The sequence below is a fragment of the Zalophus californianus genome, chromosome 10 (assembly GCF_009762305.2).
Source record: "Zalophus californianus isolate mZalCal1 chromosome 10, mZalCal1.pri.v2, whole genome shotgun sequence".
In the NCBI taxonomy this organism is placed as follows: Eukaryota; Metazoa; Chordata; class Mammalia; order Carnivora; family Otariidae; genus Zalophus; species Zalophus californianus.
In genome coordinates, this window is record NC_045604.1 from 69952479 (window position 1) to 69976501 (window position 24023).

The 24023-nt window shown below is 62.5% G+C and overlaps 2 protein-coding genes across 3 annotated transcripts; one reads left to right on the forward strand and one right to left on the reverse strand.

Moving 5' to 3' along the window:
- Window positions 1-11831, reverse strand: FBXL16 (F-box and leucine rich repeat protein 16). Of its 2 annotated transcripts, none has more exons than XM_027610710.2 (6): window positions 11507-11831; window positions 4174-4832; window positions 2988-3496; window positions 2549-2633; window positions 2161-2224; window positions 1-1932 (listed from the first exon to the last, which is right to left on the reverse strand). In XM_027610710.2, exons 2-6 carry the CDS (start codon window positions 4816-4818, stop codon window positions 1784-1786), a joined length of 1452 nt encoding a protein of 483 aa, XP_027466511.1. In that variant the 5' UTR covers window positions 4819-4832; window positions 11507-11831; the 3' UTR covers window positions 1-1783. The 2 variants fall into 2 exon arrangements, with proteins under 2 accessions (XP_027466511.1, XP_027466512.1); XM_027610711.2 differs by having other exon boundaries at window positions 11502-11831.
- Window positions 11450-22281, forward strand: METRN (meteorin, glial cell differentiation regulator). Its single transcript, XM_027611895.2, is given in 9 exon segments — window positions 11450-11690; window positions 18618-18745; window positions 18861-18922; window positions 19103-19243; window positions 19245-19296; window positions 19298-19514; window positions 20340-20399; window positions 20482-20585; window positions 20587-22281. Coding segments are annotated over 9 exon segments (1308 nt in total). The 3' UTR covers window positions 20890-22281.
- Window positions 22282-24023: the final 1742 nt, after the last annotated feature.

Consider the following 24023-nt stretch of genomic DNA (forward strand, 5'->3'; position numbering starts at 1 on the left):
TGTTTTTACAACTTTTTTAATATATATTTTTATAAACAGGTCACGTGATAAAATAGCACAAGAAACACTTACCAAATATAAGGTTATATCTTCCGCATATACAGGAGAATGAGGTCGTTATGTACAATAAGAAAATGGTTTTAGGGGTTGGTTGGTTTTGTTTGTTTTCCTCTCTCCCCTTAATGTTTCCTCCTACATCGTTGGAAATATCACAGCTTCAGTTGCATTAATACTTTGGACAAATGGACAGCTGCCTCCTCCCCACTAGGGAGCTGTGAGGAGGAGGGGCTGAAGAAACTGGCTCCTGACCACCTCAGCCCCGGAGCCTCCTGCGGGCACTCCAGGACAGGGAAATCTTTGGGCTGTTGAACTCTTTCTCTGCTTCAACAGCATCTCTCGCTCGCTCGTGCGCTCTCGCTCTCTCGCTCTCTCTCACTCTCTGGCTCTCTGGAAACTGGTTACTTTCTTCCAACCAGATGGGGGGTGTCCCAAGATTGGGTGTGGGCACTGTACTTCCTGGGGCTCCAAGGTTGGGATGGGAAGGGGTCCCAGCCCCCTCCTCAGCAATTGCCAAGATGTGCCAGCATCCCCCCAGGACTCACATGTGTCTTGGGATTGGACAGAACATGGCCAGAGCCCCTTTGGGCAGGCAGAGGTTTGGGAAGCTGGGGAGGGGAGGGGGGCAGCTCGAAAGGAGCCCTCCCTCCTCTGGATGCTGAGGGTGTGCTGGCCACTTGTAAGACTGGACTTGCCTGCTGGCACTGATCCTGTCTTAGCTGGGCCCGCTTGTCCAGCTTCCACCTGACAGAGACCCGCCCGGGGTGCAGTGTGGCACTGAGGAGGCTGGGCCCTGGTGACTACAGGGGCTGTGGTGTGGGGTCCACTCAGGACTGCGTGCAAGGCCTGCGGGGCCTGAGGGTCGCTCCAGCTTGTGGTCTCTCAAGGTGGTTGCCCCCCCCCCCCCCCCCCCCCCCCCGCAGCTGAGGTAAGCTACAGCCGGCTGGGTTAATGTTGATTATAGCAAGATGGTGGTCAGCCAGTCTGTCCCTCCCTCAAATACAGTTCTTCCCTAGCCTGGCCCAAGGACCTGTAGGCCTGCAGGTGGGGGTGGGGCGAGCAGGGGGCTGCCTCACACGGGGGCAAGGAAAAGGGGAGGTCTCTTGGGTCAGGCTGGCATGAGCTGGGGCAAGGGCGGGTGGGACTTGGGCTCCTTGGCGGGCCATGGCTTTGGCGGTGGCCTGTTCCCCCTCGCACCCCTCCGAGGGCTCCAGGCGTGGTGCAGTGGAAGATGCGGGAAGCCCTTGGGGCTCTTCTGGCCCCTGTGTCCTGGGGGACCCAGCTCCCCTCAATCCCTCTGGGCCCTGCCCGAGATGGGGGGACAGCGGGGAGACAGAGCGGGGTGTGGCGGGAAAGGCGGTAAGGGGGGCCGTCAGGAGAGCTCAAAGCGCCCCCCTAGGACCGAGCCCCGCCCCTCGCCCCCTCCCCCAGCGGGCGGACGAAAGATGGAGGCGGCTGTGGTGCGGTGGAGGGCGGGCGTGCAGTGCGGGCACGAGGGGCATGCACAGAGTCCCCGAGTGTGCGTGCGTGCGAGGGGCTGGGCCCGCCCGCCGCCCCTCCCGGCCCGGGCGGGGCCAGGAGGGGCGCGGGGCGGGGCTTTCACTGGGTTCGCCCTGCCTCCCTCGCTGGGCCGCGGGCGCGAGGGCTGCCCTGAGGGCAGGGCCGGGAGAAGGCGTCCCCGCCGGGAGCGTGGCGGCTTCCTGCGCCGGGGGCGGGGAGGCCCGCGCTACTCGATGACGAGACAGCGGGGCAGGTGCTGCGAGAAGTACTTGAAGAGCTCGGGGGTGGCCCCGGGGCAGTTGGTCAGCTCCAGCTCCTCGAGTTCCTGCAGCTGCACCAGGCCAGATAGCCCCGTGGTGGTCAGCAGCGGGCAGCCTGCAGCGGGCGGGAGGCGGGGCGGCGGCTGAGCGCGCGGGGGCCAGAGGGCAGCGCGAGGGTGGGGCCGGGCTAGGCGGGGCTCGCCCGGCGTCTCCGTCTGGACCGGGGCCGGGGACCCCGGGACTCAGCGCCAGGTATGAATCAGTGCGAGGGACCCGGCAGGACTGGCGGAGTCGGAGTAGGTGGGGGTGGGGTGGGGTGGGGTGGGGTGGGGTGGGGTCTCACCTGCCAGAGACAAGAGACGCAGACTCCTCATGGCCAGGAGGTGCTTCAGCCCGAAGTCCTGCACCTGGGCGGGAGGGCGGGGCGGGTTAAGGACCTCCGCTCGCGCCCTGGGGGAGCCCACTGCTGGGGTCAGGCCTTAGGCCTGGAGCTGCTGGAGGGGCAGGGGGCGGGGTTCAAAACGGGGGTTTCTCGGCTTTCCAAAGAGCCAGGAGGCAGCTGGAGAGTGGCGGTGAGGACCCCGGGGTGGGTGTGGAGGGATCCCATACTTCCTCGCGGGATCTGAGGGCGCCGGCGGCAGGTCAGCGGATTGTGTGCGCGGGAGCTTTGCCCGAGTCCCCCACCTCCCCTTGCCTACTCCCCAATCTTCGGAGGCGGGGAAGGCCGGTACCTGGCAGCACCATCGCAGGTAGAGGCTGCGGAGGGAGGACATGGTGGACAAATAGCTGAGGCCAGTATCCGTGATGCGTACACACCTGTGGGGGCAACAGAGGGGCGCTGCCCACCTTCAGAACACCTCGCCCCGCGCGTCAGCCCCGACCCCTTCCTCCTTTTCCCAGGGCATCCCCTCCGGCAGCACTTAGGATAATTCCTCCCTTTGCACAGCCTCCCCCCAGCCATGCTCCGCCCCTTACCCAGGTGCTTGGCAGTTACAGCCCATTCTAGGTCCGGGGCTTCTGAGGGCCCGCCCCTCAACCCCCTCCCCGGGGCTCCGCAGCTACAGGTCTGTCCGTTAATCTAGGCTCCCTGCTTAGAAGGTCTTGCCGGCCTTGCCCCGCCCCGCCCCGGTCCTGCCCTCCAAGTGTCCCCTGGGTGGGGGACGCGCGCACCTGTCCAGCACCAGCTCCTCCAGGCGGTGCAGGTCGCAGGCCACGTACTCGAGCGCCATGTCGGTGATGCGCGGGCACCACGAAAGGTCGAGGCTGCGCAGCTTGCGCAGGTTTTCGGCCACGAGCTCGACACCGTCGTCGGTGACCTTGGAGCAGCCGGAGAGGCTGAGCGCGGTGAGGTTGGGCAGGCTGTGCACCACGTTGACCACGCCGTGGTTGGTGATCTCCCAGCAGGAGAGCAGGCGCAGAGTGTGCGTGCTGTGGCCCTGGCGTGCTGTGAAGTAGGCCAGCGCCGTGTCCGTCACGTGGTAGGCCTGCAAGCTCAGCTCGGCCAGGTTGGGCAGCAGCTGCGAGATGGCCGCAATGGCGTCGTCGGCCACGTTGATGCAGTCGCTGACGCTCAGCGAGGTGATGCGCGCGCTCAGGCTGGACCACAGCCCTGCCTCGGTGAAGTCATTGCAGCCCGACAGCTCGAGGCGCACGACGCCCTGCATCTGCTCCAGCATCACCTGCAGGCGGGCAGGCGGCAGGGCGTGGTGAGGGTGGCAGGAGCCCACTGAGGGGCAGGAAGCAGGGTTCTCGAACGTAGACGTGTGTAAAACATGCACCAAGCTGCGCCGTGACAAGTGCACTTTACAGTGTGTTTGTCACCTCACAGCAACATTCTAAGAGGCAGAGCACAGGGGAGCGGGGAGCTCAGGGCCTTCCCAGAGCAAGTGCTGGGGGAGCAGTTGGTGTTATGATTTGATGGTTAGAGTCCTGGCCCTGGGGAAGGGGCTGCCAGCACAGCTGCTCCTCTGACCCGTGCACCTGCTCCCCCACAGCGCCCTCCCCACCCAAGGCTGGCCTCACAGGCATGTAGGGCCCTGAGCTTAGAAGAGCCTCCCATTTGATTGATTGCTTTGATGTTGCTGTCTTGAAATTCTTAGTCATCTTTGAACAAGGGACTTGAATTTTTCATTCTGGACTGGGTCCCCCAAATTATGTAACCAGTCCTGCTTCCCCTCACCCCTGAGCCACGATCCTCAGAGCACTGGCGCTTCCCTCAGCTACTTTGCTCCTCATATGCCCAAGTTCCCTCTGGGGGCAGCCCTTCCCCCGCCCCCACACACACACCAGCTCAGGTGCAGCTGCTTGGCCCTGCCCACCCCATCCCTGTCCCTTCCAGGCCAACGGTGGGGCGCACCTCCAGGCCAGCATCCGTGATGGTGGAGCGCTTGAGGCTCATGGCCTTGACACCCTTCTTAGAGAGGGCGTAGTTGTCGATGAACTCACAGATGTCCAGGTCGGAGACGCCAACCAGGCAGAAACCCTCAAAGCCACGCGCAGCGAAGCCCTGCAGGTTCACAAACTCCTTCTCGCCACCAGGCAGCACATTGTAGAGCTCCTTGGCGTGCAGCACAGGTGTGAGGCCTGCCCAGAATTTGGGCTGGTAGAGCACACGCCGCCAGGCCTTGCACACTTGGGCCAGCACGCACTTCTCACAGGCTGAGAAGTACCAGAAGAGGCCATTGAGGATCTTTTCATCTGTGGCCAGTGGTGGCCGCTCCACTGGGGGCCCAGGAACTGGGGCTGAGGCTGGTCCACCAAGGGGGAGCCCTGCTGGGGGGCACAGGCCCCCAGCCAGGGCAGCCCGTGGCAGTGGGGCAGCCAGGCTGGGCGGTGGGAGGGTAGGTGGGGGAGGTGGTTGGCAGGGGCGGTTCTTGGCAGCTGGTGTGCCCTTGGTGATACTGGCTGCACCCAGGCCGTTGGGCTGGCCTGGCAGCTTCACAAGGCCATTGCGAGGCAAGCATGGAGGCTTGGGGTCGCCGTCCACACCCGGGCTCGACATCTTCCTCGCGCGATCTGTGGACAGGGTCCGGGAGGGGGTCATGAGTTGCTGTGGGACCAGAGCTGGGCTCCCCATCCCAGGGCATCTCCTCCCATGGCACCCCCAGAACCACCCAACAGAAAGGATCTGAATCCAAGTCACTCTGTCTCTCAGTGTGAGCAGCAACAGGAGATCAGGGCTGTTGAGGACTATGACATTCCCTGAGCCCCTACTGTGTGCACTGAGCTCAACCTGTCCTCAGATCTTTTTTGACACCTAGGTACTATGGTTCCCATTTTAGAGATGAGAAAAGAGGCAGGCAGAGACAGACACTCGCTCGTGACTGCTCCCTTCACCTTTACTACCCCATTGTCCCCCTTCAGTGCCTGCCAGGCCTACCTCCACTGGGCAGGGACTGGAAAACTGAGGGACATGGTTTGGGGTGGTCTCCCCTCCACTATGGGATGCCATCCTCACTCTCTGGAGTGGTTCCAGTACCCTGTCTGAGACTCACATACCAGCCCCTGAGAATCTCAGTGCCTACTGGAGTTTCCATGGTTCATAATCTACCCAAAGAAAGGGCAAGAGTTTACTATGTATGATGCTAGCACAGTGAGCCCTGGCCACGTACTGTCAATTTAATCCTCTATCCAACCCATTCACGATGCTATGAACAATGTGCCCATTGTACAGATGAGGAAAACAAAGCAGCATGAACTGTTTGCCCAAGGTCATGGTAAGCGGGGGGGCCAAGGCTTGAACCAGAGCTGGCTGTGGAAACTATTTGTAGGGTGTTCCTCACAAGGCGGGACTGGACTCCCCCCCATTCCCCCTCTCAGGCCTCTGAGGCTGTGAATGGGTGGCAGAGGGGTTTGAGCACAGACAGCCCTGGAGAGGGGGAGAGCAGGACCCTCACAGTGCCATCATCTGCTCCACATTCCAGATCTTCCCCGGCCCACCCCCACTCCAGATATCCAACGGAAAGGCAGTGCGCCCAGGGGCTCAGGCACAGGCTCTGGGGTCACACACCCTGGCTCTGTGGCCTCAGTGAGCCACTTCCTTTCTCCGAGCCTCGTTTTTCCTTACTTTGAAGCCTGAGAAGGGATGATCCACCCCACAGGACAACATATGCAAAGGGCTACGCATAGTGCATGGCTCACAATGAGCATTTGGAAAGTGGCAAGGGGGCTGCTTCTGAGCCCCATGGCCCACCTTGGGGGAAGGGGTCAGGAGCCATTGGGAGGGAGGGAAGTGGGCTGCCCTGCTCTACCCAGCACCATGCCCCCCACTGGCTTCCAAGCCCTGGAGAGGACAACCCTTGCTGGCATTCCACATCTGGGGAGGGGCTGCAGACCTAGGCTGGGACCAGGGGTCTACTGGAACACGTGGCCCTCATGGCTGCTAACCCAACTTTGGGTCCAAAGGCCTTCCTGTCCTGGCAGCCATGAGCCCCCAGGCTCACAGTCCACATCAGGCCAGCCGTCCTCAGGGGAGGCTCCCCCACTTTGGCTGTCCCCTTACTGCAGCTCATGACCAGATAGTGGCAGCCTCACACTGGCGGAAACACGACATTCGTAACAACGTTTGCTGAATACCCACTGGGATAATCATGTGTTCCAGCCTCATGGCAGCCGTGCACGTGTATGTGTGTGTTGGCGGGGGGGGGGGGGGGGGGGGGGGAGGGGTGGAATCCACTGTTAACCCCACTTTCAGATTGGGAACCTGAGGCTCCAAGGAGTTACAGTTTACCCACGGTGGCGGATGCGGGGGCAGCCTGACATGAGGGCTGCCCCAGATCTCTTAAAACTAGTACGTGAGGAGGAGACCATCGTGGAAGGGACAGGAGGAAGCCCACGACTCGTCCCCTCCGCAGGGAGCAGGGGAGAAGCTGTCCTGTGGACTCCCTCCTGTGGGCTGTGCTGGGTTCAGAGAGGCAGCCCCACCCTGAATACCTTCTGTGTCGCCGGAGCGGGGCGCCATGATTTCAGGGCTCGGGGCGCGCCGCCCACCCAGCCTCTGCCCCTTCCCGCAGACCAGGCGCCGCTCGCTCGGCCCCGGAGCGCAGCACCATGGACAGCGCCCCTGCAGCCGCTGTGCGCGTGCTCGGAGGCCAGGCCCGGGCGGGCTCCACCGCGGACAGCGGCTGGTGGGGGCGGGGTGGGGGCCGGCCCCGGCAAACCCAGCTCAGCAGGGAGAGGCCCTGCAGGCGACGGGGCGGGGCGAGAAGCCGCCCGCTCCGCTAGGATCCGGAGGAGGCGGCGGAGGTGGCACCAGGGGAGAAATAACTCCAGAGCAGTGCCGATTTAGGTTAAAGATGCTCCCAGCCATGGGGTGTGCACGTGGAGTGCCTGAGTTGGTTGGGGGGGGGGGGTGCACGTGGATGCCCCGGGCATCTGCGGGGCTCTTTACCCCCACTCCACCGGAGCTCACATTTGCACACGCCCACAGTCCCATCCCCACTCTTCAGGCCTCAGGGTGGAGCTGGTGAAAACAAGCCAGCCGGTGGAGAGAGCCCACGGGAGGGAGGGGCCAGGCGGAGGATGGCCTCAGCCTGGGGGGGTGTCCGAGGCCTGGCTGCCCTTTATCCCCACACCCACATCCCTGGACAGAAGGCTCTGCCCTCCCAGTCCATCAGCCCTTCTGCTGTGCCCCGGATCGGAGCTGCCTCTTCCTGGAGGCAGCCCTGCTGCTCCCCGACCATGTCCATGGTCCTGCTGGGCTCCATTTGCACACCCCAGCCTCACTGACCCAGCCTGAGAATTCCTTGCTCCGTGGCTCAAAACTGGAAACAGCCACAGCTTAGCCCAGGGGTCAGAACTTTAGGAGAGAACTGAGCTTGTGGTCAGAGATGGGTCTTCCTGTCATTTAGGCAAGAGGTCTTTGGGGGGAGCTGGGACAAGTGCCCCTATGCCTAGCCCCATCCACCCAGCCAGATGGGCTGTGAGACCCCAACCCTTTTGGTACTTGCTACTGCCCCCACTGTGCCCAGTGAGGCTCAGAAGACTTGCCCGGAGTTTCTTGTTAGGATGGGGTAGGGGCCACTGCCAATCTGATGCAGACTGCCTCCTCCTTTAGAAATAAGCACCAGGAGCTAACGCTAGGAAAAGAGGCGTTTTAAAAAGATGGCCAAACTTGCACTATTCTCAGCCTCAGCCCCTGGTGTGTTGTGCCTCCGTGTGGAGCGGAATTCTGGAGGAGGTCCTCCTGGGATAGGCTGCGGGGGCTCAAGTCTCCTGGGAGGATTCCAGAACTTGGTGGCTTCCAGGCTGACAGTCTGCAGATGTCCATGCTGAGGCTTTGAGAGGAGCTGCCTCTTTTGCCGTCAAGTCACTGGGCCCCAAGACCTAGCATGTCGACCTTACAGCTTCACCTCTGGCTCCTCCCCAGCCTTGACCCTACAGTCCAGCCAGACCCGCTGTTCAGTATTCCTCCTCCCCTCTCTCTCTTTGCCTGGGCACATGCTGGTCCCCCTGCTGGCTCAGAAGGCCTCCCCTTAACCCTGCCAGCTCCTTATCCTCCACACCTCAGTGTGACTGCCATCCCCTGTCTCCCACTGTGCGACTCCCCAGCACTGAGAAAAGCATCTCCAGGGTCTCAGTCATTACGTCAACTCATCTGTCTCTTCCCTTGGCTGGGGACTTCTTGAAGACAGGCAGCACTATGGCTGAATGGTCTCTGAATGCTTGCTGAATGAATGAATGAATGAATGAATGAGGAATGGCAGTCAGCAGGGTCATGCAGAAAGGGGTGTGGCTGCCAGGGGCCCAGGAGGCTTGGTGGAGGACAGGCCAGATTCAGAAGAGGGCAGGTGGATGGTAGGGGGGTGTAGCTCAGTTTGTTAATCCTGGTTGTGACAGAGGCTAGTGTCCACAGTGAGGGTGGGCACTGGGGTTGGGTTGGTGCCAGAGTCTCTGAAAAGGCTCCTAAGAACCTGGCGTTTGGGGTGAGCCTTGCAATTATTCAGACCCTTGGGAAGAGGACAGCTTACACCTCATTTTCGGCTGAGTCCCCACTTTGGGAGTTGCATGGTAAGGAGGCTGGCTGCCCATCCCCCATAATCTGGCCAGATCCAAGGAGGGGACAGGAGCCACCAGAAGGGAGGGAGGAGCTGGTCCTGCCCTGCTCTTCCCAGTGCCACTCCCCTATTGCTGGTCCAAGCCCTTCACACACTTCCTGACCACAAGTGGGGAAAGGGAGAGTCAGGGACTGAATTTTCAGAAGTTGCACAGAGCTGGGATTTGATCCTAGGACTCCTAGTCTGTCTGACTCCCTGCCTGACTCCGGCCCTGAGGTGCAGAGGGCAATGCTGGGCATCCAGCCAGCCTGATGCTGGCCAGGGGTACTTCCCTCCTTTCTGTGCCCTGTTCTGCTTCTTCAGTCCCCTGTGTCCTCCCAGCCCGGGACCTTGGGCTGCTGGTCTCTCCCAGCACTGTCTCTGTCGTGTCCCTGCTCTCCAGACACTGCAAGCTGCATGCTCACCCCCAGGACACGCTCTTTTTGGACTGCTCATGCCTAGGAAACCCCCAGCCCTCATGGCTCCCAACTCAGAGATCTCTTCCCTCATCTTTGATGCTCTGTCTGACACAGCCTGCCTGGAGTGCTGGAGGGGTCTGGCCCCAATAGGATCTGCACTGACCATTTCTCCCTGCCCACCCACTGAGGGCCGTGGAGCTGGGCAGGGCGTGGGTAGCCAGAGAAATTCACATCAAGTTGATCTGCGGTGACAGCCCCAGGGACAGTTGTGACAACCAGGGTAGCTTGGGACTGGGGACACAGCGCAGGCTGACAAACTCCATGCCCCGTGACTCAGGCACATTCACATCCCAGCCACTTTGCACATGAGCCAGCAGAATGCTCCCTTCCCGCCCCCAGCTCAGAGATGTTTCTGGGGTGCAAGCTGCCCCACCCATGCACCAGGGGCTCCAGGAAGTGAGCACGTGGCCTCAAAAGAGACCAGACTCAGTGCTTCATCAGACTGAGTCCTGTGGTCACGCTCAGGACAGCTCAGCCATGTGGGACTGGGCACTTTGGGGAATGAACTTGGGCTCCAAGCCTCATCTTGGTTCTTCTACTCTGAAGGATCTGAGCACCCCCCTCCCCCAGTGCCTATACTGGGGGCATCTAGTGCCTGCTTCTTTGGGCGGCTGCCTCAAACCCTCCCCCTCTTCCCTGCCAAGTGAGGCCGTGTGGCCCAAGCCCACTCTCTGTGGCTGGTCTGGCTGAAGCTCCTCCTTGTCAGTGGTGGGGAAGGTGCTGAACCACCCACTTAGCCCACAGAGCCTTCCTTCACTGCCACCTCCACTCTTCCCCTCTGAGATACAGCAGTGAGCACCCGCATGTGACAAGATGGGGCTGCAGGCAGCCGAGCAGTGCCCCACCTTGGGGTGAGTGTCTCCCTGGCTCTCAGCAGCACAGAGTTGCTGGGCCCAGGCCAGTAGTCTTGAGGGGCCTAGGTCCCCCAGCCTCAGGACTACTTGTTTTCTCATTGCACTGGGACGTAAGACTCACTGAAGTGCTCTAGAAGTGGTCATGAACTGGAGGGGAGCACTTGTCCAGTGGGCCTGCCCAGCATTATAGGTGCTGAGAGGCCTGCCTGGCCCAAGTAAGAGGTGGCTGAGAATGAGGGGAGCCGAGTAGTGGAGACAGCACGCAGCTGAGTCCCGGGGTCCCCTGGGACCTGAACAGGCCACCCTGCACTGCCCAGGTTTATGATGGGGGTTTGGATCTCCCTCCTCCCCACAGCACCTGGTCCAGCCCTATGGCCACCTCCTGCCAGGCCAGCAAGTCTCCATCAAGCCTTGGCCCTCCCAGAGTCCCAGCCCAGGCCTCTGCTCAAAGGGGTTGGCTGAAAGAAGGGGCCTGGGAGGTGGCGGGTAGCGGGAGGGGACTGACCGAGTGGGCAGGTGAAGCGGCATCTGCCATCTGCTCTCTCTTTGGAGGGAAGGCTTCCTGTGCAGAGGCCGGGAGGGGCTAGAGGAGTGGCCACTGGGCCATGGGCTCCCTGAGGCTCCAACAGCTAGGCCTTCTTCCCTCTTGGGGTGATGGGTGGGGGCTCTCTTCCTTGCAAATCCCAGGACGCCAGACCCCCCCCCCCCCAGCAAGCCTCAGGGTGCCCAGTTCTTCTGAAGTCCTCCAACCTTGGCCAAGGCCCGACCCCTCCTCCAGAACAGGCACATGGCCAGCCTCCTCCTTCCCTCTCATTCTCCTGCTGTGGCAGCTCCACACAGGCCCAGGTGCCCAGGGCCGACTAGCCCCCCGCCATGCATCCACATGGCTCCTCCTGGAGTGTAATTGTATCTAACACTTGTCTCATAGGCGGAGGGGCTCATGGTGTTGGGTGGGGAGGGGAGCTCAGAGCTCAAAGGAAGTCCAGGACCTCACCCAACCTGGTGGGCTCAGGGCCTGCAATTCTGCTTCCCCAGGGCTGTGGTCAGGTGGCACCGGCCCACAGCCCTGGTCCAGTTGCTCTGGGGAGCATGCTTCAACCAGCCGGCGCTAGGATCAGGATCTGTGGGAGGGCATGTCAGGGCCAGAGGCCCGGGTGGCCTCGGCCTGTGAAGGGGCTGCGCCTATGTGAGACCCGGGGGGTGGGGGTGGGGGAGTGGCGGCCCTCTCTGAAGCCCCCTCCCCAATCCTCATTGTGGCCGCCGCGATGGCGCGGCCTAGCCCCTTCCCCGCCCCGCACCCTGGCCCGGTGCACACACCTTACCTTGGCCCGGGCACCTGGCTCATGCCACGCTGTCCGCCGGGCGTCTTCTCGTCATGGGGAGCCCGGCATGGGCGCTGGCGAAGCGGGGAGGCGGCCGAGGTGCTGGCCTGGCCGGCAGGGCCTTGCCGCGCCCCGCGCCCCGGCCTGGCCGGCCCCCTCGGCCGCGCCCAAGAGGAGCTCCCCGGTGGGAGAGGATCGGCTGCCCCGAGCCTCCCACCGGGGAGGCTGAGGCAGTGCCCAGATAAATAAGGCCGCTTTGCAGGGAGCCGGGCGGGCGCCTCCTCCCTCCCCTCGCCCTCCTCCCCGCGCTCCTCCGCGGCCGCCGGCGGCGCCGCGCGCGCCCCCAGCCCGGCTCTACGCGCCGCGCCCTCGCGCGCTCCCGGCGCCGGGAGCCAATCCGGTTGGCGAGCCCGGGCGGGGGCGCCGAGGATGCCGAGCCCCGCCCCGCCCGCCGCGCCCTGCCGCGCGCCCCGCGCGCTCCCGCCGCGGCGCCCACGGGCACGCGCCGGCCCGGCAGCACCCCCACCCCTTCGCCGCGGGCGCCCGCACAACAACAAACCCGCGCGCACGGCGGGGCGGGGCGGGCAGGGCGCGCGGCCGGAGAGCTGGCCAGGGGAGAGCCCTGCCTGCGCGGGGCAGTGGGGTCCCGGAATCCTGCGGGGGAAGAGGACTCGAGAGCTCTTTGGCGCCGGCGACTGGCCCCGGGGGTGCGCGGTCTTGTGGAGCGGGGGGCCAGCTCCGCGCGTCCCGACCCTTGGATGCCACCTGCGGGGGCGAGGATGGTCCAACCCTCACCCTCCCGGCTTTCCTGCTTAGCGGAGCGGAGCGGACGGCCAGGCAGTCTCCATGGCGCTCACATCTCCTGCGCACCTGCTGGGTGCCAGGCCCAGAAATCCCCCAGTGTCCCCCCCACTCTGCAGAGGCGAGAAACAACCACCAGACCATTTCAGAGGGTGACAAGTGCGATGGAAGTTCAAGAGGGCCACGTGATGGTGACCCCGGGAGGGTGGTGGTGGTGGTGTGGCTCCTGAGGACAGGACACTTCACGGGAAACCCCAGGGATGAGAGGGTGGGCGAAGTTATCCAGGAAGGAGTGCACACAGGGCTCTAGGTTTTAAGGTCTTGAGCCTGGAACCCCTTGGAGGCAGGTGGTGGTGGCCACTTTGTAGGGACCAGGCTGGGAGAGGGGCCGGGGTGGGGTGCGGAGGGAGGGTGTGCAGGGCTCTCTCCTGGCCACTGGAGATGCCAGGCCTCCCAGCAGGCTCAGAGTGGAGAATGGAGGCTAATAGTACCCATCCTGGGGTCTCCTGGGAGCAGAGACTGTGGAGGGATCAGGTGTGGGAAAGCAGACAGGGGTCTTCACATTAGGGAAAGAGCCTTAAGGAAGCCCCCGAGAGAGAGTGAGAGAAATGAAAACAGCTGATGTTTGCAGCATTTTGAGGGGAAGCAGGACCCAGTGGGGCTGGCGTGAGGTGGGGGCAGCTGGAGGGGGGAGCCACGCTGGCTGGACCCTGGCTGTTTGGGAGCTGGGAGCCGCCTGTGCTGTGTGCAGGGCACGGGAGCCAGTTTGCCAAGGCTGGGGTGAAGGTGGCTCTCCTGTGTGGCAGGGGCTGAGGAATCATGGTCTTGCCCTAGTGCGGACTCTGGTCAAAGCAGGGAGCTTGGCGTGGGCAGTCAGAATGGATGCGTGAAGGCCTTTGGGGTGACTGGGACAGTGTTGTCTGACCCGTACAGTCACTTGTGGTGTGCAGGTCCAGGAGGCTGGCCTCCCAGTTCAGCCTCCACACGTGTGGACCCCAGCGGGGATGGTGACCAGCAGGGCAGGGCTTCACCTCCTGCTTCCAGGCGCTTCTGCTCCTCAGCAGGTGCCAGGGCTTCAGGCAGACAGCACGTTCTGCCCTCAGTGGGGTCCGAGAAGTCTCTCCGCCTTGGATGAATCTGAGCAAAGAAAGACCTTGTTTCAGAGGAATGTGGAAGTAGCCTCCCCAGTACCTGTGGGCGCTGCCCCCTCCCCACCGCTGTCACCCTGCCTTGTACCAGCTGGCTTCTCTCTCTCCACCATGGCCGATGGGCAGCTCACGTTCTCCCCATGGTGCAGGGGCATCGCTTGGCAGTGTAGACACAGCCTCCATGCTCCCAGGGCTCTGTCTGCTCTTTGCTGTGGCCTGAGAAAGCCTGAGTCTCCCGCACTGCTGGCTGCAGCTCTGCCCGACACCTGGTCCCTTGCTCTCGGACCTTCAGCCACCAGGGCCACATTCTTCACCTTCGGCATTACCTCACCTGGAGGGCCCCTCACCTGGAACACTCCTTTACCCGGAGCACCTCTCACCTGGAGCGCCCCTCACTGGGAGCACCCCTCACCTGCAGCGCCCCTCACCTGCAGCGCCCCTCACCTGCAGCGCCCCTCACCTCGAGCACCCCTCACCTGCAGCACCCCTCACCGGGAGCACCCCTCACCTGCAGCACCCCTCACTGGGAGCACCCCTCATCTGCAGCATTCCTTTACCTGGAGCACCCCTCACCTGGAGCACCCCTCACTGGGAGCACCCCTCACCTGCAGCACCCCTCACCTGGAGCACCCCTCACCTGCAGCACCCCTCATCTGCAGCACTCCTTTACCTGGAGCACCCCTCACTGGGAGCACTCCTCACTTGGAGCACCCCTCACTTGCAGCACTCCTTGTCCCGATGCCTGGACACGGAGGAGTCTCCCCAGTGCAGACTGCGGGAGGTTTCCAGTTCTTTAGTCATGGGAGGGTGAGGAGCAAAAGGTTGTTGGTGCATCCCACCCTGAGACCCTCCCATGAGAGAGGGGGCCACTGTCACCTCAGGGGTTAGGGCTGCCCATGAGGGGTCAGGCCTCATGGCTCCTGAGGACCGGGGCAGCCGCTCTGGACTTCCTGAGGCTCTTCACAGGAGGGTCCTCAAGCCGCTGCTCGGGGGGCTCTGGGTGCATGTGGGCTGGAGCTACCTGCCTGGCTCAAATCCTCCTTTCCGTGGGGGCGGGGGATGCTCAGGCAAGTACTTCCCCTCCTGGCAAATAGGTCTGGGGTCCCTGGGGGTGCCCTGAGGGTCAGCGTGGCACCTAGGACAGCATAGGTGGTGAGAGCTGCATGCCTGATTGTAAACGGCCCACTGTGAAGCCTCCTGCTGTGGAGGCACAGGGCCAGATGGACACCGCAACCCTCCCTGCCCCCACGCCCCAGCGCCTGGTGGGGGGACCGTGTGGGGCACGGGGGGAGCGGTCAGCTGTCCTCGCCGCTCAGCTGCCAGAGTGGGCGCCCGCAGGAGTGAGAACGGGGAAGCCCGGGTGGCCATGGTGACAGTGGGCATCAGGGTGTGGGCCCCTTGGCTGCATGCCGGCTTCTGCCTCCAACCTTTCCTCCTCCCAGGACCCAGGCCCCACCCGCCAGGGGCAGAGGGGCGGGGCGGCCAGGGTGGAGCATGACTCAGGGCCCAGCTGTCACCATGGCAACCCCGTCGCCTAGCAATGGCCGTCTCCCAGGAACGGCTGTCTCCTAGCAATGGGATATTTTCCTGAGCCCTGGCTGGAGCCTAGCGGTTATTTTTAGCTCAGCGGCAAATCAATCTGCAGCTGCATTTTTGGCTCCTCCACAAGATGCAAGGTGTGTTGGGGGTGGATTTCTTGTCACAGGGAAGAACACATCCCCATGACAGGAACCTTGCTGCCACGTGTCTCCAGATACAGCATCCATAGGTGGGCAAGGCCAGGTTCCGCTGGGGGTGAGGGTCAGGGGAATGGGGTGCAGCTGATGGGGAGCCAGAGGAGTTGCCAGGCATGACTGTGTCCCTAATGGGGTCTCTGTGCAGGCTGGTCACTCCAGCACCCTGGGACTCCCTGGATTAAGCTGAGTAGAGGCAATCCAGGCCAGTGCTCATGGTAGGCACCACCAGAGCCCATCACTGGGCGGCCCAGGTGCTGGCAGGCTCCTGGCACCCCCTGGCATTTAGTTGGGGAACTGTCTCTGCTGACCCCAGCCTTCAGCCCCAACCCAGGGGTGCAGCAGGCTGCTCTGGACCAGCTGGAGCAGCACACTCAGTTGGTCCTGGCTGCAAGGGTCTGGGTGGCCACAGGCTCAGCTGGGGACTTGGGCAGGGCTGGCCTCTGTTTTCCCCCTGCTGTTGCTAAAATGAGAGCCCAGGTGGGTCTCATGCAAGAGAAACACCTTGACTTCTTTCTCTGGGTTTTCTCATCATTTCAGCCCAGTTCACTCTCTCCTCCAGGCCAAGGCCTAGCTCTCCCACCGCTGATGGGCCTGGGGCTGGCCCTCCACTCCTCCCACTGGGCCACCTTCTTGGTTCCTGGTCTGCCCTGGGTTCCATACTGTCCTTGGGACCCTCGCCCTGTTTCTTGGACGTGGGCCGTCTTCCTGCCCTCATCAGCCATCAGATCTGCCCCGCCTTCCTGTTGCCCCCCCCAGGTCCTTGACGAGCTCAGCACCTGCCTTGGTCATGAGTGCTCCTTCCTTATGCCTCCAGTACTGCGGGCTTCCGGTCAGGCGCCCTTTGCCGTTTGGGGTCACCCCCCTGCCGGAGTATGGGGCTCAGCTGAGATGCAGCTCGTTGCCCCAGCATCAGCTGCAGCCCCTGCCAAGAACTAGGGTTTGGGTGGGAATGAAGAGAGGCCCTTTTGGAGGGTCAGGACCCTGACCCAGGCCTCTGGCCCAGGGCCTGTGAAGGAGCCCCCATACTGAGCATAGACACTGGGGGAATTGCCTGAGGTTTGGGGTGTCTTCCACTCACCCATTCACTCACTGGTGCACACACTCCTTGCCTGTGTGTTTACTGAGCACCTGCAGTGTGTCTGGTTGCTGCCCATCGAGGGCAGGCATGGCCTTCTGGGCTCCCTGTCCCGTGGACAGCAGATCTTTGATGGCTAACGCCACCCAGGTGCTTTGCTCTTGGGGGGCAGCACCTGTGAAGACAGGTGGCCCCTGTCCAGGTTTTCTGTGGGTGACAGTTGGCATTATCACGGGCCCTGGGCAAGAGGCCCGGGCAGGGGAAGCCTGGTGATGAGGAGTGGCCCAGGGCCACACGCGTGCCCCTTCCGGACCAGGCCACTGGCCAGGAACCCTTCCCTCGCACCCACAGGCACGGACTCATTCTCTGTGGGAAAGCTGGCGAGGGGAGCCAGGGGCCCCAGGCCGGCCGGGGTGGGTCCGCAGCTGACTCCTCGCACTGCTGCCAGAGGGCGCCCAGAGCCACCATCTGCCTCGGAGACCTGGGCAGGGGTTTGGGCCCCAAGGCCTGGTCAGAAGGTGGGAAGGGGACGCGTGCCCCCCCCCGCCCCCGGCCAGGGCAGCTGTGGTGCTGACTGGAGTGCGCTCTTTCCTCCTCCTCCTGGCTGCTCTTTCACCTTCTACGTGCCCAGCACTGGCCCTGTCTACCTCTTGCGTTTTTACTTTACTTTTACAATTATGCATCCTCACCATTTTTAAGTAAGTGCACAGTTGAGTAGTGTTTGGCACATTCCCATCGCTGTGCAGACGGCCCATCTTTCCATCTTTCCACCTGAAGCCCTGTCTCCATTACACACCCTCTCCCCACCCGCTGCTGCAGCCCCTGGCACCCACCACCTACCTTCTGTCTCTATGAACTTGACAACTCCAGGGCTCATAGCAGTGGAATCATATGGTATTTGTCCTTTTCTGTCTGGCTGATTGCACTCAGCAGAACGCCCTCAAGGTTCATCTGTGCTGTAGCAGGTGTCCCCATCTCCTTCCCTTTTTTTTAAAAATTAAAAAAATTTTTAATAATTTTTTTAGATTTTATTTATTTACGAGAGAGAGAGAGAGCACGAGTGTGGGGGGGGGCAGACGGAGAGGGAGAAGCAGACTTCCCGCTGAGCAGGGAGCCTGGGACGTGGGGCTCAATCCCAGGACCCTGAGATCATAACCCGAGGTAAAGACAGATGCTTAACCAACTGAGCCACCCAGGGGCCCCTAGATTTTTTATTTTTTATTTTTATTTCTTTAAAATATTTTATTTATTGATTTGTCAGAGAGACACAGAGAGAGCACAAGCAGGGGGAACGGCAGGCAGAAGGAGAAGCAGGCTCCCCGCTGAGCAAGAAGCCCAATGCAGGGCTCCACCCCAGGACCCCTGATCACGACCTGAGCCAGTCACGCGCCCCCAAATCTCCTTCCTCTTTAAGGTGGAATCATAGTCCACTGTTGGACGGACCACATTTTGTTTATTCATTCATCTGTCGATAGACACTGAAGTTGCACCTGCCCTGTGGCTGTTGTGATGGCTGCTTCTCACTCTCGTCCAGAGCAAGGGGTCTCTTGTAGCCTGTGGGTGTCTCCCCCTTCCCCTTGGGGCCACCTCCCTCATCTGTCAGCCATGCCCTTCAGGCTCAGGGGTAGCTGCAGGGCTGGGGTAGGCGGATAGTGGGGTGGAGGGCTCACACCCATAGGTGGCCAAGAGTCTATGCAGTTTCCTGAAGACCTTGGTCAAAGCTCTCAGTGACCCCAAGGATTCGAGTACATTGTTGGACTCCTGGCTTTGTGCCTAGGGCCTCAGTGATCTGACCCAGGGATTTCACCCTGTTCTGGGCCTTTGCCAAGGCAGTCTGCTCCTCTCCCCTGCCTGGAATTCTCCCCGGTGCCTACTTGGCTCTCTGTTCCCCGCCCCTCCCCTCAGGGGAAGTCCTTGCTACCAGGAAATCTCTGGGCTCCCAGACACTCCCCTCAGCTTCCACCCGTCTTGGCCCCATTTCAGCTTGTCTGGACCTCCCCGAGGCCTGATTCTGGAGCCCAGGGCTCTCCTTTGGCTCCTGCTTCAACATGGTGCCCACAGGCCCAGCATCTGGCCCCTCATCCCTAGGTGCCATCTCTTGGGACCAATCAGCAGGGCCAGGCTGGGGCAGCATGGAGACTGGAAGCCCAGGGCCCACTCTTGGAAAGGGCCACCCGAGATGAGCCGCTCTTCCTCCTACCCCCAGACAGGTTCCAGTGGGCGTTACTCCCACCCCTATCCCGGCCAAGGGCTCGAAGACAAGGGCGCATAGGGCGATGCGGGGGGGAGGGGGGCGCGAGAGGGCGACACATCACACGGAGCCTGGAGCTCTGTCCTCCGCGCCACCATAGCCGAGGCTCGGCCTCCCGTCCCCACGAGCGCCGCTGCGATTGGTGGAAAGTTCCTGGGCCGCGCCGCGATTGGCCGTGCCCGGCCCGCCGCCTCCCGCTCTTGGCCCCCACGGGGCTGCCGGGCAGAGGTGGGGCGCGGGCGGAACTGTGCGCGGGGCCGGCCGGAGCCCGGGGTGCTCCCGCCGCCGCCCCGCCCGCCCGAGCCGTGGTGCTCCTTGCGCTGCTGGGCGCGCGCTCTGCTAGGGTCTCCTGGCCACCGCCACCTGCGCCGGCTACTCGGAGGACCGCTGCGGCTAGAGCGGCAGGTACGAAGCCCCGGAAGGCTGCGCTCTGGGGCTGTGCTGCCCCTCCGCGCCCCCAGGGTCCAGAGAACCAGGTGGACGCAGCTGCTTCTGGCTTCGGGGGAGAGTGCAGGACGAGGGGGCTGCGCCGGGGGAGGACGCGAGCCGCCTGCCTCAGCGCCTCCCGTCCTGTCCTGTCCCCAGCGGCCTGACCCAGGAGCCGGGCAGCGTGGGGCAGCTGTCCCTGGCCTGTTCGGAGGGCACGATCCAGTGGCTGTACCCGGCCGGGGCGCTGCGCCTGACCCTGGCCAGCTCCGACTCCCGACTCCCGCAGGCGCTCCAGCCCCGCCTGCCTGCGCCGGGCGCGGCCCTTTGCAAGCGCGCCAGTCTTCGTGGAGCAGGCGGGCGGGCGGCGCCCTGGAGCTGTTGCTGGCCGGGGGTTTGGGCCCAGCGCGGGGCCGATGCGTGCGCTGGGGTCCCCGTGAGCGCCGGGCCCTCTTCCTGCAGGCCGCCCCACACCCAGATATCAGCTGCTGCGTGGCCTCCTTCCGCTTTGAAATGCACGAGGACAGGTATCCAGAACTGCCTTCACAGGCCCACGGTCTTGGTGCTGATGGTGAGTGATGGGCTGGGTGGGGATGCGCCTGTCATCCCCATCGTACAGAGGGAGAAACTGAGGCATGAGAGTGAAGTGGGTTGTTAAAGATCACACAGCTAGTGAGGACAGGTCCAAGAGACAGAGAGAGGTGTGGGCAATCCCTCAGGATTCAGCTTAGGGAAAGGGCAGGCAGGACTCTTGGTCCTTGAGGGAGGGGGAGGGGATGACGGGGGACAGAATCAAAGCCTCCAGCCAAAGCTGTCCAGGGCTCCTTGGCCCAGCAGTGACCTCCCTCCCTTCCCTCAGTCCAATACAACAAAAGTCCAATGTGTGTCTGGTCACCATGGAGATGTTGCCTTGCCTCCCTATAGGGCACCAGGCCCAGCTCTTTACTTTCCTAGAGTGTGGAGCCTGACCCCACAGGGGATGGGGGTCTTTCTGTTCTGCCTTGGGCCCCAGGCCAGAGACTCCAAAGCTCACGATAGCTTCCTGCCACCCCCCCGGGTTGGGCTGGTATCTTTGGGCCCAAGGAGACAGCTCTGGGCCACAGGGGTGTGCTGGTGTGCACATGTTAAAATGGGTGTGTGAGAGTGTGCCCCTGGACACCCACTCCCGGTGCATGAGTCCTCGTGCCCACACGCGGGGCACAGCCCCTAGACCCATGTCTGTGCATGTGTGAGCGTTCAAGTGTCAGGTGCCCACATGCTCCCTTGGGTCCCCAGTTGTCATCAGGCAGGGGAGGGGCTGGTGGCCTGCCCTTTCCCTCCTCCCTCCAGGTGGGGGAGGCCTAGGGGGATCCAGGAGAAGGCAGGACCTACCCTCACCATGTCCCCTTCATGCCAGGTGCCTGCAGGCCCTGCAGTGACCCTGAGCTCCTGCTGGCTGCGTGCACCAGCGACTTTGGTGAGTGTCTCCGCATGTGGGGAGCCTGGGGTCCACCCTCCATCCTCCCCTGCATGCCACTGGCCAGTGTGTCTCCCCACAGTGATCACTGGAACTATCCACAGGGTTGGCCACGACACAGAGCTGCAGGAGTCTGTTACCGTGGTGGCGGCTGCCCATGTCCTCTGACAGACACTGCTGCTGTTCCGGGGGTGGGGGGTGGGTGTCCGGGGGCTGCATGCAGGCCTCCATTCACACGCCGCTGCACTTCAGTGTCTGGACCGGCCCCGGCCCCTTCCTCTTCATGGGCTGGAGCCACTTTGGTGAGGCCTGGCTAGGCTGTGCACGTCGCTTCCAGGAATTCATCTGTGCCTATGTGGCTGCCCACACCAATCACCTCTGCCCCGTGAGGTGGCCCTGGACTGAGGGGCCTGGGAGCAGGGCACTGAGGAGGGGCTGGTCGAGGGGGAGTAGGGAGGGTTTGCCTCCAGGTGGTACCAGCTGCTTCTGAGGTGAGAGTGATAACCAATGAGAACACTGATTTCCTTAGCCAGCGTAGATGGAGTGTCCCATGCCTGAGCTGGCCCTTACCTCCTCTGAGCCCCCACAGCCCTGGGAACTGCTCTGATTTCTGCTGCAGAGTAGGACACTGAGGCTCAGGGCAGTGGTGCCTTGTCTAAGGCCACCCAGCTAGTGAGTGGGAGAGTGGCCCAGGCCTATGCCTTGGGGAGGAGCTGCTGCTTGGCCTGGAGGGAAGCAGGGAGCCTCCCCTCCATGTGGGAGTGGGAGTGGAAAAGGGCTGTAACTCCCAAGGTCTGAGGTGGGTGTGGTCCCTTACTGGGGGGCAGGTAGGCAGACACCACTCCTAGCCTGTGAGGGAAGGGGGGTGCAATCTGGCAGGGTGCTAGACTTCTCACTGTAGTCCGCTGGGAGCCCAGCAGAGTCATCCTGGCCCCATCCCAGCCTCGGGGAAGAATGGGCCCCTCTGTCTGGAGGGCCCTGCGGTGTGCAGAGCATCCCTACATGGCTGGAAGCCTCGGGGAGTGGGGTCTCCCCTGTAGGGCCAGGCATGTTGCCCATTTCTGGAGGGCAGGGGCATACGATGGGGTCTCTAAGGAACCTTTCCTGCCACTGGCCCTATTGTTGCTGCCTCTGCTTTCCTCCTCAGCCTCAGCCACACAAAAGGCCAATGCAGTTTGGGACAAAGCCCAGGGCCCTGAGGCTGAATGCCCCTGGGGTGGGGGTGCATGCAGGGGCTCCTAAACTGGGGACAAGCTGCCTCTGCTCACCCCAACCCCACAACTCCCAAGAGAGCCAAAGCTCAGGTTGTGGTGGGGGGATGCATGGGCTGATGCGCTTAGGCCCAGCAGCAGCGTCCCATCCTTACCTGCTAGTCTACACTAAGAAGGGGCTGACAGTGAGGACGGAGGCCAGAGGCCGTGTCATCTTTTAGGCAGGAACTGAGGCAGGGCCCCTTCTTCCAAATTTGGCTGACAATTATGGGTAGGGGAGGTAGGCTCCTGTGGGTTTCTGCCCACCTGCCCCTGCTGAAGTTCACTGCTGCTCCCTTCTTCCTGAACTCCCAAATATGGGGTGCTCCGTGCTCAGGCACTAGACCTCTCCTCCTCACTGTTAATATTCTCTCACTGGAGAGCTGGACCAGCCTTGTGGCTTTAAAAACCATCAGGATGTTGATGACCCTACATTTTGATCTCCAGCCTGGACCTCTTCCCTGGTCTGCAGACGGCTGTCTCCCCATCTGCCCCCTTCCCCTCACCAAAGAGTATCTTAGCAAAGAGCAGAGGAGATGAGTGTACACTCCTGATCCCCCTCCTGTTGGGAGGTTTTTGCACTGTCCAGATGGGCCCCAAGGACGGCTTCCTCTCGAGGGCTAAGCAGCATCCTCACCCTTGGTGTCTGTCCTGACTTTATGGTCAGCTCTCCACAGCCTTTCATTGGAAGGAGATGCCTAGCTTCACTAGGGTCACTGTGGACTGCCTCTCGGAGCACCTGTCTAAAAAAACATGGGGCAGCTGCTCTGGGGTGGGCTCTTGGTTGGACAGTGGTCTCTACGCACCTGCCCCAGGAAGTGCCTGAGCCTCCCATGCACACACCCTCCCCGGAGAAAGTGCTGACTTTGCAACCAGTACTCTGTTCATAAAGTGCAGAAAGGGCAGTTGTGGGTATGGCTAACAGGGCCAAAGGAGCCCCAAGGGTGCTCCAAGACATGCCTCAAAGTCCTGGGCCAGGGGCTTCATGCCTGCCCTGGGGGAAGGGGCCAAGGGGAAACGGTGCGGGTGAGCATGTATATGCGGGCCATGGGCTACGGGAACTGGCCTGTGGGGCACCTCTGGGCATGTGCACTCACACGGGTACACACCCGGCTGCCCAGTGCCCAAAGGCTGAGGAGCAGATTGTGGGATGTGAACATGAGCGTTGCGGGGTGTGCACTGAGGAATCGGGTTAGGTGCGTTCATTCAGTCAACACGTTTTTATTGAGTGTCTGTCAGGTGCTTCTCTAAAGCCGTGGCAATAATGCAAGGAACAGAAGACACAAGTGCAGGGTGCCATGTAAGCACCCCCAGCTTAGAGCCCAGTACACAACCTTTTTTTCTGGGGAGGGACCCGTGACAGTCCCAAAGGAGACAGAATGCTGTGAGCCAGGTTGGGCCATCCCCCCTCCCCAGTGGTTTTGGGAGCAGGGCACTGGGGTTCCCTGCCTCCCGGGGACACCTGTCTTTCAGGACTGGTGGCAGCTGGGGCCAAGTACAGGCAGGGACGTGGGGCCGTCTGTACTTGGGGGTGGGGGCCGTGGTCCTGGGCATGTTTATATTGTCTGACGCTGAGGCTCTTGACCAGGGCGGCGGATAGGTCCAAGTCCCTACCATTCACGAGACACCTGGCCTCAGGTGGGATGAGGAGGAGGTCCTGGCTCAGGGCTCTGTTCCCCCAACTGGCTTCTCCCACTGCCAGGCTTTGCCAGGTCACCTCTCGAATCTCAAATGTTCGGACTTTTAGAGAAGGAAGGTGGTCTTCCCCTCCTGGGGCTCTTTCTCGCACCCCCGTGGCTGAGCCAGCTCCCCTCCTACCACACTCAAGAGTGTCCGCTCAATCTCCTGGTCAACCCTGCCTCTCAGCAGAGCGCCCAACTTCCTCAGGCCCCAGCGCAGCCTCCAGTCCCTGCGCACTCGGACTGACTGCCTCAGCTGTGGGAGGGAGCCGCAAGGTATCCACCCTGCACCTGCCCCTGGCTGGGCTGGCCTTCGGGGTGTCCTTTGGGCAGACACGCGCCTCCCCGGGACGGCCTCCCCACCCCCGGAAAGGTGCCTCCTTCCCCCCTGGGCTCCACGGCCGCCCCCCGGCTCCAGCCACGTCAAAGCGGCCGCCCGCGCAGGGCCCGCGGGAACCCCTGGGAGGGCTCCCCTTCCCTTGAGCCGCAGCACCGCGTTTCCCTGGAGCGTCTAGCTCTCTCTGAGGTCGACGGCTCTGTCGCGTCTCCCCGCGCGGGGACGTGTGGTTCACGGGTCCCCGTGCCAGGGGTCCGCGCCCCCCCCCCCGCCCTCCCCGGGCGCGGAGTGGGCTGATAGGGCTGGCGACCGCAGGCTTTGAGCGGGACACGGAGGACCAGGCTCCGCGGCCCGGACC